The sequence below is a fragment of the Solanum pennellii genome, chromosome 3, assembly GCF_001406875.1.
Source record: "Solanum pennellii chromosome 3, SPENNV200".
NCBI lineage: Eukaryota > Viridiplantae > Streptophyta > Magnoliopsida > Solanales > Solanaceae > Solanum > Solanum pennellii.
In genome coordinates, this window is record NC_028639.1 from 829,852 (window position 1) to 844,208 (window position 14,357).

The 14,357-nt window shown below is 26.0% G+C and overlaps 1 protein-coding gene across 1 annotated transcript; it reads left to right on the forward strand.

The window, feature by feature from the left end:
* The first annotated feature begins 9,311 nt into the window (after positions 1-9,311).
* Positions 9,312-14,357, forward strand: LOC107012991. The gene is made up of 7 exons (XM_015212973.2): positions 9,312-9,511; positions 10,714-10,995; positions 11,553-11,629; positions 11,859-11,895; positions 12,441-12,642; positions 12,863-13,049; positions 13,881-14,357. The coding sequence occupies exons 2-7, from the start codon at positions 10,740-10,742 to the stop codon at positions 14,049-14,051; spliced, it is 930 nt and encodes a 309-aa protein (XP_015068459.1). The 5' UTR covers positions 9,312-9,511; positions 10,714-10,739; the 3' UTR covers positions 14,052-14,357.

Below are 14,357 nucleotides of genomic sequence, written 5' to 3' on the forward strand. Positions count from 1 at the left end.
ATAGAGTGGCTAATATTCAAACATATCCATCTTTTTTTTTATTTTTTCTTGAGTCCGATTAATTTAAATTTCGCTCAAAAATTAATATTTAGCATTATATAGTTTGGAGTCGAAAAAATTAAAGTCGACTTGTATAATCTAAGATTTTTGATAAAAGTAATTTACATTTAAGATTTAAAATTGATTTTTTTAATTAAGAATAAAAAATATTGACTTAGTTATTATACATTTTTGTGATGATATTGAAACATATATTTTTTAATTTAATTAAAATATGAATATTATTCTTTATTCTAAGTTATGGATCAATTGAAATAATTTTATTTCTGCTTTTAAAAAAAGGGTAATATTTTTGTTTGTTCTATATTATTTATTTAATATTTTGTTTATAAACTTACATTATTATTGCTATTATTATTATTATTATGCTCAACTTGTTTCCTATTGATTTCTCTATTGAATTCATTTCATCTTCTTATTTTTTAAATATTTTTTCGATAAAGAAAGATAATATATGAAATAGAAGAGATAATATTTTTTTTTAATTTTTTAAAAAGAAAATATATATTTTGAAATTTGCAACAATAACTTATAAATTTTAAAGAAATAAAAAAAATAACAAAATGAGAGTAGCACTATGGATCCATGATTTAGTTTCCTAGCCCTTTTTATATTATTCAACAAACCCCACCACAAAAAAGAAAAATAATTTTAAAAAATGGAAGACAACAAGAAGTGGATAATTAGTTCACATTGGGGAAAACAAAGACAAATAAATAATGCTCCAAAATCCAAACAAATCATAGGAAATTGCTATGTGGTGATCCAATAACCAATTATTTGTCAAGGAGCGAAAAATATATTTTTATATTATCAGATCATTTATAATATTTAAATGAAAGAAAATTTTAAAATATAAATTTTATAATCTTATAAATAAACCTATTATAGAAAAATAAAATTAACTTGATGATATAATTTTTTTAATTATATTGACAATTACAGTCATCAAAATGGGTTTAGTCTATGAGGCTGATCTAACTCAATTTATTTTTGCGGTAGGAGTAGAATAGGATTTATCAATTCCATTAAGACTAATAAGTCCAATTCATATAAGCCCTAGGCCCTTAAGACTTGATCAGGGGCGGGGGCGGGGTTGACATATGGGCTAAAACTATTTATTTAAGGTTAACTCACAATGATCTCTCTAGCATATGAGCAAATTACTTAAATGCACGTTATGTGGTAATATTATAAATCTTACCAGATTTTGTACATCCAGATACATGTATCTCAGGATACGTGAATTCAAATTTACGTTCATTTGTTCTAAATACACTCTATCCAAGTGGATGCATATGTATTTAAAATATATCGACAAATACCGCGCCCTCGCCTCTCTCCCGTCCCATTTGTCACTCTCTTATCTTGCTCGTATATCTGGGATACATCACAACAGCTACATGCATCTTGCCTATCTAGTACTCTTTTTGTCCCAATTTATGTGACACTTTTTATTTTCGAGAGTCAAACATTTTAAGTTGACTGAATTTTTGCGCGTGAAATCTTCAATTTTTCTTGAAATAAAATTTATATATTTGTAAACTACATCAAAAGTATTATAAGTTACAATAATTGACAATTCAAAATAATTAAAAGATATATGAAAATTTTACGACAAAAAAATAGACTTATTTAAATTTTTAAATTTAAAAAATATCACGTAAATTTAGATAGAGAAAATATTAAGTATTCGATTTTTAAATAAATGGATGGGAGGTAGACCAATATTAATTACATCATGAATGTTAACATCTACCTGTTACATTGAAGGCCATATAGTACACTATATTATGTCTAAATCTAAATGTTCCCTTTTTTCACCTTTCGATACCAATTTTCATTTATCTTTTCATTTTTCAAACTGAATAATTGTTTTTAATTTAGTAGCTAGTAAAGATGTTTGTAATTATTTAAAATTTATTAAATATAAATTTATAAAATGATTTGAATTATATTGAATTCATAAATATATTAATCCAAATAAATATTATGGATTGATATAATTGAGTTAAATATATAAGTCCAATAAATATAGATTTAACTAAAGTCTAAATTAATTGATTTGGGCTACATTGGATGAACCCAATTTGTTAAACTCAATCTCATCTCATTCTAGAGCCCATCTTGGCGCCACGTGTGCAGATGATGTGGCATGCCAAGTCAAATAAGAAAACCAATAGAATCATGACATGTGTCAAAGATGACAACTCCGCTCCATAAAGCCCAAATGTCATGTCACTTAAATCTGATTGGAAAGAATGAGTAGTTCAAGCCTCGTCTTTGAGTTTCACAAGTCTACATTCCGTCAAGCCTTGAAGCAGGGGGCATTTGTAGACATTAAAATTTTGTGAAACTCTACAAGATGCGTTCAATTCGAGTTGGGACTCTACAGATTGTGTTCAACTCAGATTAGGATTCTTGGAGGCTAATCAACCCTGAACATAGTTTATGCGTATATAAAGGGTACTTAATTCTCTTAAAAGGCATCTCGAAAATTCCATAAAGAGATCAAGATCTCGAATACTCCACAAATTGATGGATTATGCATATAGAGAGGTCAAAATCTAAATCATCCTAGTTCGAGAAATACGCCACCAGTAGCCCTCGAATCATGGATAAATCATACGAGAGTAGAATCAAGGGATCAACAGAATTGTACCCGCTATCTTAATCAATAAAATTATGTTTCTTCATATTTTATTTGTATGGTTTATTTATTTTCCATATGTTTGATAAAATTTGTTGCAAACAGTGTTATTTTACGTGTTTTGTTTATCTACTCGTGAGAGATAATTTTTCATTTTTGGACGAAAAATGTAATCAGAAGATCATGAATTCAAACTGTGAAAATAATAATAACCCTTAGAAATGTGCAAAGTAGGTTGTGTATAATACATCCTTATGGTCCGATCTTTTTCCAAACTTAAAGCATCGAGATACGCAATTATATGATGGAAGTTGGAACTATCTCATATATGGATTATGGAGTAATTCAGAAGCCCAATATCATATGGCCCATTGTGCTAGAAGGCCCAATAATTAAGGCCCACAAACCAAAACCCCCCAAAATGAAATATTTATCCAAAAAAAAGCCCCCTATCGTCAAGGAACGAAGTCGCTTCTCTAATAATATTCAATTAACCCGTCTTTACGAGTTTATGATTTAAATTTTTTTCAAAAAAAAGAAAGAGATGATCGGATGAAAGAATGTGTTTTATTCTTCAGTTTTATCATGTATATAAACAAAAAAAAAATCTAGATATTTAACATGAAATCTTTTATAATAATGTTATGATTTACAATTTTAACAAATATTATTAATTATTTTGATTTACGAGGTGTAGGGGTCTGGTTTGTTTCTATTTTGTAGTGAATGAACTTTAATTTGTTTTTATTATTAATTGAATAAGCAAGTATTATTTGGTTAGACTGGTCAGGGAAATTAAATTATGCTATTTAAGTACCTTTAACTAATATTTATGCCACTCACATGTCATAATGAATATTTAATAAATTAATAATTCTTATGAACAATTAAATTATTGAAATACGTACAATATGTCCTCCAATGTTCAAAAGTTACTATTTCAAATAATTAAACTAAAGGTATTGGCTTCAATTTTTTTTTAAAATAATCAAGTTATAAATTATTAATAATTTAATTTTGATGAAACTTATAAAAATTAGATCACAACTCTTTTCATTTAACCTTCAACAAAACAAATTTAACATAATAAAAGAGTAATTAAAGATAAAACTATTAATAATTTAAAATTTTGTGAATATTCATATGCAAAAGGGTTGAAAGTAAAAAATTTCAAAGTAATTAAAATTTGAATATGCTTAATTTTTTTAAATGAATTTTACTATGCACGAATCTAAACTGATTAATCCAATTCATTCTGAATATCAAATAACTATAAACAAAACACTTTCATTCTATTTTCTTTTATCTTGAAATAAAGGAGCCAAACACATTAAAAATATTGAACAAATATACAACTTATAATTAATGGAATGATACTATAAAGATTGTTGTTATAGTCCTTTAACTCCAATTAGTTTTTATCATTTTTATCACCTACTAATATTAGACATGTTGACTAAAAATGTACCATTATTTTCTTGGACATGATGGGAAATTGGGAGGGCCACACCATGGAAAAAAGAAGTAATTTTTTTTCCCACTCTAAAGTTTGCATTTGATATAGCCATATAGGCCTCTATATTAGATTTTATCGTGTGACTGATCATCCTCTCGAATCAATTATTCATTATTACTATGGTAAGTTAGAAAACTAGCTAGAAGTAGTTACATCAAATTTTTAAGCTTGATGGTCGGCAAGCATAATATCGTAAAACTAATATTTAAAGCATAATTTCTAAATATATTTTTTGGTACCTATATATATATTCATGTGGATGATATAAATAATCATAAATTTTAGTAATTCATAAACTCATAATTATTAAAAAGAAAATCCATTGCCCCTTAGAGTTGAATATTATATTTTTTTTTTATAAAAAAAGAGAACAAGATCAAAAAAATGTGAATTATGACTTGTAAAATTGAACAAATAGATATATTAGTACATTATAAATAATATCAATATACATATCACCGTGTTTATATAGTTTCACAAATTTTCAATATCTACATGCTAGTAAGTAGTACCAATTTTAAACTAAATTAATGAGTATTTAATTGCCTACTAAATATCTAGGTAATATGTCCTCATCAATCATCATGCATGAAGAATTCGTAGTATTTTTTATTAGAAAAAATAATTAAAGAAATGAATTAAAATATTCTTTACAATGACTTGAAAATAATAGAATGTCAACTCTTCATGCATACGTTAAGACAACAAAACTTTTCTTATTCTTGCACACAATTCATGTCAAACTCAAAAATTTAAAATAATCAATTACATCCATTAACTATGTATTCAGTGTAATTAATTAATCTCATCATCTGAAAATAGTATAATATACATAAATTTTACTCTTATCTTGAAGATACAGAAATTTATTTTGATAAACTTTATATTTTTTTTAAAAAACTATTCAAAGCAATATGAAAAAATAATAACATAAATGAAGAAATGATGACAAAATCCTATAGAAAACAAGTCAAATCATTCTAAACAACAACAAATAATAACATAAATAAAAGAATAAGAAATTATAGAGTATGAATTGTTTCTATAAATAATTCGAATGCTTATTATTTTTTTAGTAATTTCTCATTAATTTTTTTATTCGTGTTATTTATTGAGCTAGATTCCTTGTTTTATCTTTTAGAAGAAGAAAGAGAGAGATATATAAAAATAATAAAATTAAAGGAGTATGGTAACCATTTATTATCAAATTGACATTCAAAATTTAAAAGATTAGTATTTTCTTCGTCACGAAAAGGACAATTTAATAAATAGATTAAATACTTTTGTAATTTTTGGTCTAATTTTTTTTTAAGTTTGGGGTAATTTATTGAGGTACAATTTTTGCTATTATTATATACTTTTTGTTTTGAATGATTTTTTAGTGTTGCATTTTTGATATTTGACGGAATTTTTTTAATTAATGCTTTTATTTTTTATTTTCCACAGCTTTCACTAAATTTAATAGATAAAATTTGTTAATATTCGATAGAAATCAAAAGTGGTCGCTTTTCCAAACTTTAAAAAAATACCAAAATTACTCAAGAAAAGTTTAAAAATCATTTAAAACCTATCTTTATTATAATGGACCATTTTTGTTATTAATTTCTCGTAATTATAACTTGTTTTATTACAAAAAAAATCACCAATTGTTAGACCCCCACTCCTTTTCATTCCCAAGTAATTCATAAATTCTCTCTTCAATGGTTTCTTAATTAATCATTTAGTTTTCGTTTTTCCATCTTATAACTATTATCTGCTTCGAGATTTCGACTAATAATTCAAATCTTTTCGTTTAAAAAACGTTAAAGAGGAAACTGCTTCATGTCGAGATGTTTTTCATTCTCCAGACATCAATTCAAAACTTCTAGTTAAAAGTGAAAAAATCTTATTCATCCTATCACAACTCGTATATTATATATTTTTTTCCCTTTTCTCATAATTATTCCTTGTTTTATTGCAATGGTCTCACAAAAATTCACCAATTGTTAGACCCCCACTATTTTGCATTATATTCACAAGTAATTCTCAATTAATTCCCTCTTCAATGGTTGCTTAATTATAGATATATAATTTTTATATATATAAAAAAAAACGTGCTAAGAGTAGCTAGGAACATAGAGGTTTACTAATTTTTAGAAATGTGGCTTAATTAGTCTAAGTTTTGGTGGGAGGATTAAATGTTCAATATAAGTATTCAAAGTTTCTTACCTTCCATAATTTAGCCTAATAATTAAAAAATTATATTATACATAATGAGTATACGGAATTTAATTTCAATAATATATTTAGGAGAATCAAGACCTATTTTTGATAGTCATCTTGAAATTATGATATATGATATGATACAATTTTTTTTTAAATCCATGAAATTATATCGATACGTTATGACTTTGTATATATGTGATACAGTTGTAAATAATATTTTTTTTTAATCTCTTGTGTTTATAGTCACGATGATCAACCATGATTTTTGTATAATGCAACATGATAACTAGGTTGAATATCGCATGAAGTTAGATCGATCCATCGCTATTTTTATATCACAATTTTGAAATATATTTTTTCTCACCAATATTTGTTCTAATGTGATCTATTATAACTTGCCTGTTACAATTTTGAAATATATCGTATTTCTATTTTTTATATATAGGTATTGCTATCATAATGATTCCACATGGTTTGAGAGTAAGTCAACATGATTGACATTCGTTTTTGAGTTTGATTAATCAGAATTTGCATAGACAAATCTTATATTAGAATGTGTGTAAAGAATTTTATAATACGAATTAGCAACGAATTAAATTCCATAGCTAAACGGTATGAATTTTATACTAATCCTATTCAGCTACAAATTATTAGAAAATTTAATTAACTTAGAGTTTATTAAAGACAAATTAATTAAAAATTACCGATAATTTTTATAGCTAATTTCGTATTTTCTAATAAAAAAAAGGTCCATACTAGGGTCCACTTCTTGGTGTTTATAGAAGTTTTTTGACTCTTTGGAATATAGCCGACCTACCTTAGATAATTTGGGCTCTCATGATGGAGTTATCAAATATTTCAAGAAAAAAAATGGAGATTTTTTTTTGTCTAGTAATAATAAATAATAGAAATTTCATAATCAAGGGTACGATAGGAAAGAAACAAATTCAGAATTTCAAATTTATGAAATTTAATTATTTTTTTACAAAAAATCAATTTCTACATTTTAAATTAATCAATCATACAAACTTAATAGATTTCTTAATACAAATGCTAATTTTTGCTTAGTCTTTAATAGTAGGATGAATGAAATCATTTTATTATTAATTAAACGTCTTAACTTCGAATTTTATAAATAAATAAACGTCACATAATTTAGAAGCATTTTTAGCAATAATATATGAATCTGAATTAATAAATTTCCGAAAAAGAAAACTCCAAAAGTTGGAATTATAATATTTAGAAACGAAGAGAAACTTTTTGAGTTACTATATATAAGAAACTACTTACACTATCAATTGATATTACTCCAACAAGAATATTATTTTTTTTATTTTGTTTTTTACTCGATATTCGATAATATAATATTATAAAGGCTCAATTGAACTTTAATTTGAATTGAAAATTTTCATATTGAGGATAAAACTTTCTCTAATTCCACCAAAAATATTTTTTACAAATTACATACATTAATTGGCTATTTATTTTATAGTATAGCCACATAACTTCCAATTCAAGGTCAAACAATTAAGAAATCACATGCCAATGGAATAAGAGATTTATAGGGAACAACTGTCAAAGAAGAGATGAATATTTGAAGATTTTAGAAAATTAAATTTTTGGGCAAATTAATTACATGATATATTGATTAATTTCAACCAAATGTTTTGACCAGTTTAATTTGTACTATCCATAATGAAAGAATTATTGCATCAAAATGAGCTACCAATTAAGTTTTTTGTTCAAAAGAATCCTTATTAAATTTCTTTTATCATGTAAAAATCCATAAAGAAAATATTCTCTTTATTCTAATTTATACAACATAGTTTATATGAACACAATTTTTAAAAAATGTTTGTATATTTAAATAAGTTGTAAGAGTTAAAAGTGACTATAAAAGCATGCCAATGATAAATTTAAATAAAGTTAAATCTTTTAAATGAAAAAATATATTATTTTTAGAAAAATGAACTATGAATATATACAAAAAATGATCTATCTTATATGCATTGCTAATATAAAAATTACTTTAGCTATCTGTGAATTTTATAAGCTATAATAACAAATTAGTTACAATTTGTCACAACCTAAGTCATGGCACGCACTTCCATTTGGTTCAATCGATGGACTACACAAAATTGTTTCTAGGGCTCAGTCATCATTGAACCAGAAAAACGTGAGTATCATGTAATTTTGAGATATATATTTTTTCTCGATAAAATGTTTTGTTTACCTCATTTTCAAAAGTTTATTAACAAATAATCTGTCAATCTTGTTAGACGTGCCTTATTCAGCGCTGACCCTCCGTTACGGACATCACACAATTAAAGTTTTTCAACATATTTATTTGCCTATTGTCAATACTTTTTTACATTCTCAATATATAGTTTAAAATCATAAAAAAATGAGTTTAAGATAAACTATATTTTCAGTATAAATTATTTATCCTATTAGATAACTCAAAATGATATTTGTAAACTCATTTTTAATTTTGAAAACAGGACATTATCATCTAACTACAACAACTAAGCAATCTGATCGTGTTAAAATTATTTATACTAATTGTGTTTTTCTGATTACCAAAATCCTACCATGCATGTCTGTTGAAGTGAATTGAATGAGCGAACCGAGGATTTTCCCTTTTTCCCTCACTCACATTTTTTTAAATATTAATATTTGAATCATTAAAGTATCTATAACTTAATCAATCGTCCGATCATCCTATGCGACTAGCACTTTCAAAAGGTAAAATTCTCAATTGTTATCGGACAATCTATATTCAGTAAGGGCCTTCAGTAAGTAACATAATTAAAAAATAATGTCACATAAAATGAAACAAGCTACGTAACAAGAATATATATGAACCTTATGGATGACTATTAGCAATAAAATATAATTCCATGGTTGACAAATGGAACAAAAATCTCCCTAACACCCATAGAAAAATGTGACACCAATTAAGTTTCTCTTTTCCCTACCCCAAACCCCAACAAAAGAAGAGACTTTTATTTTGTGCAACAGCTGATGATCATCATCATCCATAGAAGATCTTGAAGGCAGACACATACTTCTTTTATATGGTTTGTAATTTACAATAATAAATTTGAAATTACTACTAGTACTTCTTCTTCTTCTTAACAAAAATTACAATACTAAAGAAAAAAGACGGAAATTCGTTTAAGTTAACATTTGACTATAGATTTTGGATTAGATCATGAAGATTTGTGTTTAAAATATTTGTAATTTGATCAAATTTTGAAAATCTTATATATCTTTAAATATTTAAAAGTCGTGTGATTCCAGTTTCTGGACAGATTTCACTTCCACTCACAAAATTTTACTTGTTTTCTATATATTTCCAAACACAACTTTAATTTTTTTTTAAAAAGATTCACGTTTCAAGTTTCGACTTCAAAATCTATGGTCAAATAGAAGCGAAAATTCATGTTTTTTTAGTAGTGTTAGAAATCTTGCTATTCATAAAATTTCTGGTCCTTTTATCTCGATTATCAATCGATTATATTATAAATCAGTCTTTTTTGGATCCTTGATACATTTTTTTTATCATGATTTTTTTTAATGTAATTAGAATCATAGGGTTAATTAGTCTCTTCTCCTCCTCCTTCTAGATTCCTTATATACTTAAGGTTTTATTAACTAGGAATTTCATCAATAATATTGCTTAAGGTTGTTATTGGATGAATTAAATTTCTCCTTTTTCTAATCAGACAAGTATCATCTACCATAGTTTGCTTACATAAGAAATTAGGGTTCAATCATGATTAATCATTACAACAATATTTTTCTTTTTCTTGAATATATGTTGATAGTTACTAGATGTATTTTAATTAATATTATTTTACTAAAAATTCATAGGTCAAAATATATCATATGAATTGAGTTATGGAGGTCAGTTTTGATTTCACATGAGTTTAAATGAAATAATATGGTCAATGAATATAGTGTATATCAATTATCATGTCTACTGTAAGCATTCAACATACTTATATATAACAAATCTCTACTTGTTTGAGACTGAAACTATTATAATACTAGTGATTACTTATAAATATCCTTTAGGTAACTTGATATATAATATAAAAAAAATATTCCCACTAAATAATATATATATATTACTTAAAACTCTTTGTTTATTTCGATTTGTTATTAGTTTCTATCAACATATTGATTCATGTTCTCTCTCTCTCTCTTTTTTTTTATAGATATACAATCTCTAAATATGTGGGGTTATACTGAATATGTTATTGTTATCGTAATCCAGGGTTTGTTCTTGCATCAACAATAATCATGACAAGTGATTCCATTGATCTGAATGAAGAAGTTGGTGATCAAGAAGGCATTGAAGTTATTATTAGTGATGAAAGTCATGAGAAAATTATAGATGAAAATAATAATAATAATAATAATAGTACTAGTTGCGGGGATTATGAAAATAATAAAAGAGTTAGACAATATGTTAGATCAAAATTGCCAAGGCTAAGATGGACTCCTGAACTTCATCTCTCTTTTGTTAGTGCAATTGATAGACTTGGTGGTCAAGAAAGTAAGTCTACCTACTACTTTTACCATCTAGATATACTTTGCATTTGCACAGTACCCCCTCAATCTATGCCCGAAATCTCAGATACACTTATACTATACTAAAGTCCTATTATCTTCTAAACTTATTTTATTAATAATTTTCTACCCCTTTTCGGCCTACGTGAAACTATTTTATGGGTCCAACGCTGGTTGACTTTTTTTTAAGCTAGTGCTACGTAGGTCGAAAAGGAGTAGAAAATTACTTATAAAATAAGTTCAGGGGGGTAATAGGACCTTAGTATAGTATAAGTGTGTCTCTGGAATTTCGGACATAGGTTGAGGGGGTACTTGTGCATTTTTCCTTCATAATATTAAAAAAAAAGAGAAGGATTTGCTAATACTATTTCTATTTCAATTTATGTGACAGTTGAATAGACATGAAGAATTTTAAAAAAACTTGTGAATGCAAACACATATAATATTATTCGTCTAAACGATAAAACTTATGATATTTAATGTATAGTATTATTGATAGAAATAACGTTTACTAGCCATTTTGCGATAATGTGTCTTTTGCAGGAGCAACTCCCAAATTGGTTCTTCAAATGATGAATGTGAGAGGACTTAGCATTGCCCATGTAAAAAGTCACCTCCAGGTTTAATTTCTTTTCACTATTAAAATAAAAAACAGTAATTAGTGACACAGAACTTTAATTGCTAGAAAAATAAAAAAATATTGTCACTAATCTTATTTAATAAAGGTTTAATGATAAATTATCAAAAAAAATTTGTTAGCTATATGTGATTAATTAACTACAAATTAACGATAAATTTCATAGATAATTCTTAGTTGTTGCTCATAACATACTATTTTACTTTATGTAGATGTATCGAAGCAAGAAACTTGGAGAATTTGGACAAGGTAAAATTAATATGGAAAAAATAAAGAAATTTTCCTTTCTAATTTTGAGATAATTATTTATGCATATTTTATCTTTCATGTAGACTAGATGTTGGTACTTCTATAAACATTTAAGACATATTTAAAATCATAAATTATTACGATATTTTTTATATGCATCAATTATAATTCTTTCGTTCTTAATTAAATTTTCTGTATAAAAATATGTTATCATCATATAAAATAAGACAGAGAAATATTATTAAGTTCATATGAATTATATATAGTATCCATTAACCACTTTTCGATTTTGTCTTTTGAACATAACTAATGCCTTTAGAATTTAAAATTACAGAATCGAAACTCCAAGATAATATATAGTTTTATTATTTTTCGATCAAAAGAATTATTGTCATATAATTTTATATTTCATAAGTGAAACTTTAGATAATTATGAAGTCATGTGTGAAATTTGAAACTCTATTCGTAAGTTATTTTTCAAAGATAAAAAAAAAAGACAGATAAGTGATTGGTAAACGTTATTTAGTTTTTGTTTTTTTTTACAGTACTAGGCCATGCTTATAGGACAAATAATCAAGGAAGAAGTTATCTCTATGGAAAATTAAGCCAAAGATTATTTAATCCTCTTCAAGACTTCAAAATGAAGAATGGTGCAATTGTTTTAGCAAGGAATTTTAATGATGATGATAACCATTTCCAAAATTCATTTGCAAAAACTCCATATGAGACAAAGGAAAAATTTCCCAGGTAATTAATTAACCTCGTATTCTTCTGTTTCATTTTACATGATATTAGTATATATTCTCACCGTAAGAAATTGATTACGGTATTAGGTCATTCGATGTATATTAAAACTTGTAATCTTGAGATAAAAAAAAATTATTTGCTATAACTAGTAAATATGATTCAACTTTTAATTGAGTATGTTGTTATTGTTTAATTATTCAATGATCTAATATATATGCAGATACTTGGAAAATCATGAAATTTGTCCTGTTAGGCAAAGACATTTTCATGAAGAAAAAAGGTGGCCTCCATGTGAATTTAATCAAAATAAATTAAATTCACAATCTTTGTTTCATCAAAATGGACCAAAATGGAGTTGCACATATAACAGCCTTGGTCCAAAATTTAAGACCCCTTTTAGATTTGAGGTAAGCTTTATCAATATTTTGTACTAATTTTGATTTATAGTATTATATTTATCTACCTTATAAAAATTAGTCATATTTGAATTTGATTGGTTTTAGTGGAGAAGATAGTGAGTATTCAACCAATAACTAAAGGTCTCATGACCTTAAGTGATAGGATTGCTGTTTCATTCATAACTAAATTAAGGTCTCGAATTCAATTCTTGAGTATGGAGAAAGTCTTGTTGGGAGCGTCTCTCCTAAATGGGCCCTATAGTGCATGATTCAAATTTAGTCGAAACTTCAATGCGAGTTTCGAACACCAAGGAATCCAAAGAAAAAAAGAATCTTGAAAATGGACACAATACAATGAAATACAATAGTAACATATTCGATATACTTTCATATGTAGGATCGGAGAGGGAGAGAGGTAAAGAGGTTTCGATAAAAATCTTGGCGAGGAAATATTTTATTATTTTTTTGGGTAATCATGAAAAAATTCATTCTTATTCCTCCTCCCCATTGAGTATTAACTAAAAGGTTAATGTGCTAACACTACAATAAAAGAGACATTTAGAGGCTAACGTATCAAAATTTTATTTTAGCGATAATATATTGAGTTGTTATTATCATTACATCTAGAGTTAACTATAAAGCCTTTTAGTGATATTTATATAAAATATTTTTATATTATATTATTGTCATTATATATAATATAGCGACAATTATATTATTACCGTTAAATAATTGCAGCAAAACTCTTTATTTGTTGTAGTGCTAGTTTTAAGTATGTTGGTTACCATATGGTTTTTTTTTCTCACTCATATGACTATTTTACTTGTTATTAATATGTAGATGAAACAAGACAAGATGTTCATTAAAGAAAAAGATTATTTGCTGCCTGATTTACAATTGGGATTGAGCACAACTAATCAAGACAATAATAATAGTAAGGAGAAAAACTCATCAGATATAAACACTATGCTCTCTCTTTCTTTGCCTTCTTATTCATCAAGTGCAACCTAAGAGATGGCGCTATGATGTGCTGACAAATGGATGGATTGAATCGGAAATGAACAGTTTAGAAAATAAGTTATTGAAAAATGTATAAAATATCTTATTCGCTCATTACATTTGTTATGATGTTATTGGCATATATAGGATCAACCTTGGTAGGAGGCTAGTACTTGAAATCTCACTATGTATGCATCTATCATAAAAAATTGCATTGGAGTGAGATCTCCTAAGTACTTGCTTTTGTTAGTCGTTCAAACTGTGTTGCTTGAATTCTTCGAAAATATCGTTTTATATGTATCAGAGTCTACAACGTCA

Excerpts from the sequence above, each read along its gene's own strand:
- LOC107012991 (XM_015212973.2), top strand. The coding sequence starts at position 10,740 with ATGACAAGTGATTCCATTGATCTGAATGAAGAAGTTGGTGATCAAGAA. Across the intron at positions 10,996-11,552 it reads TAGACTTGGTGGTCAAGAAA|GAGCAACTCCCAAATTGGTT; the intron begins GTAAGTCTACCT and ends TGTCTTTTGCAG. Across the intron at positions 12,643-12,862 it reads ACAAAGGAAAAATTTCCCAG|ATACTTGGAAAATCATGAAA; the intron begins GTAATTAATTAA and ends ATATATATGCAG.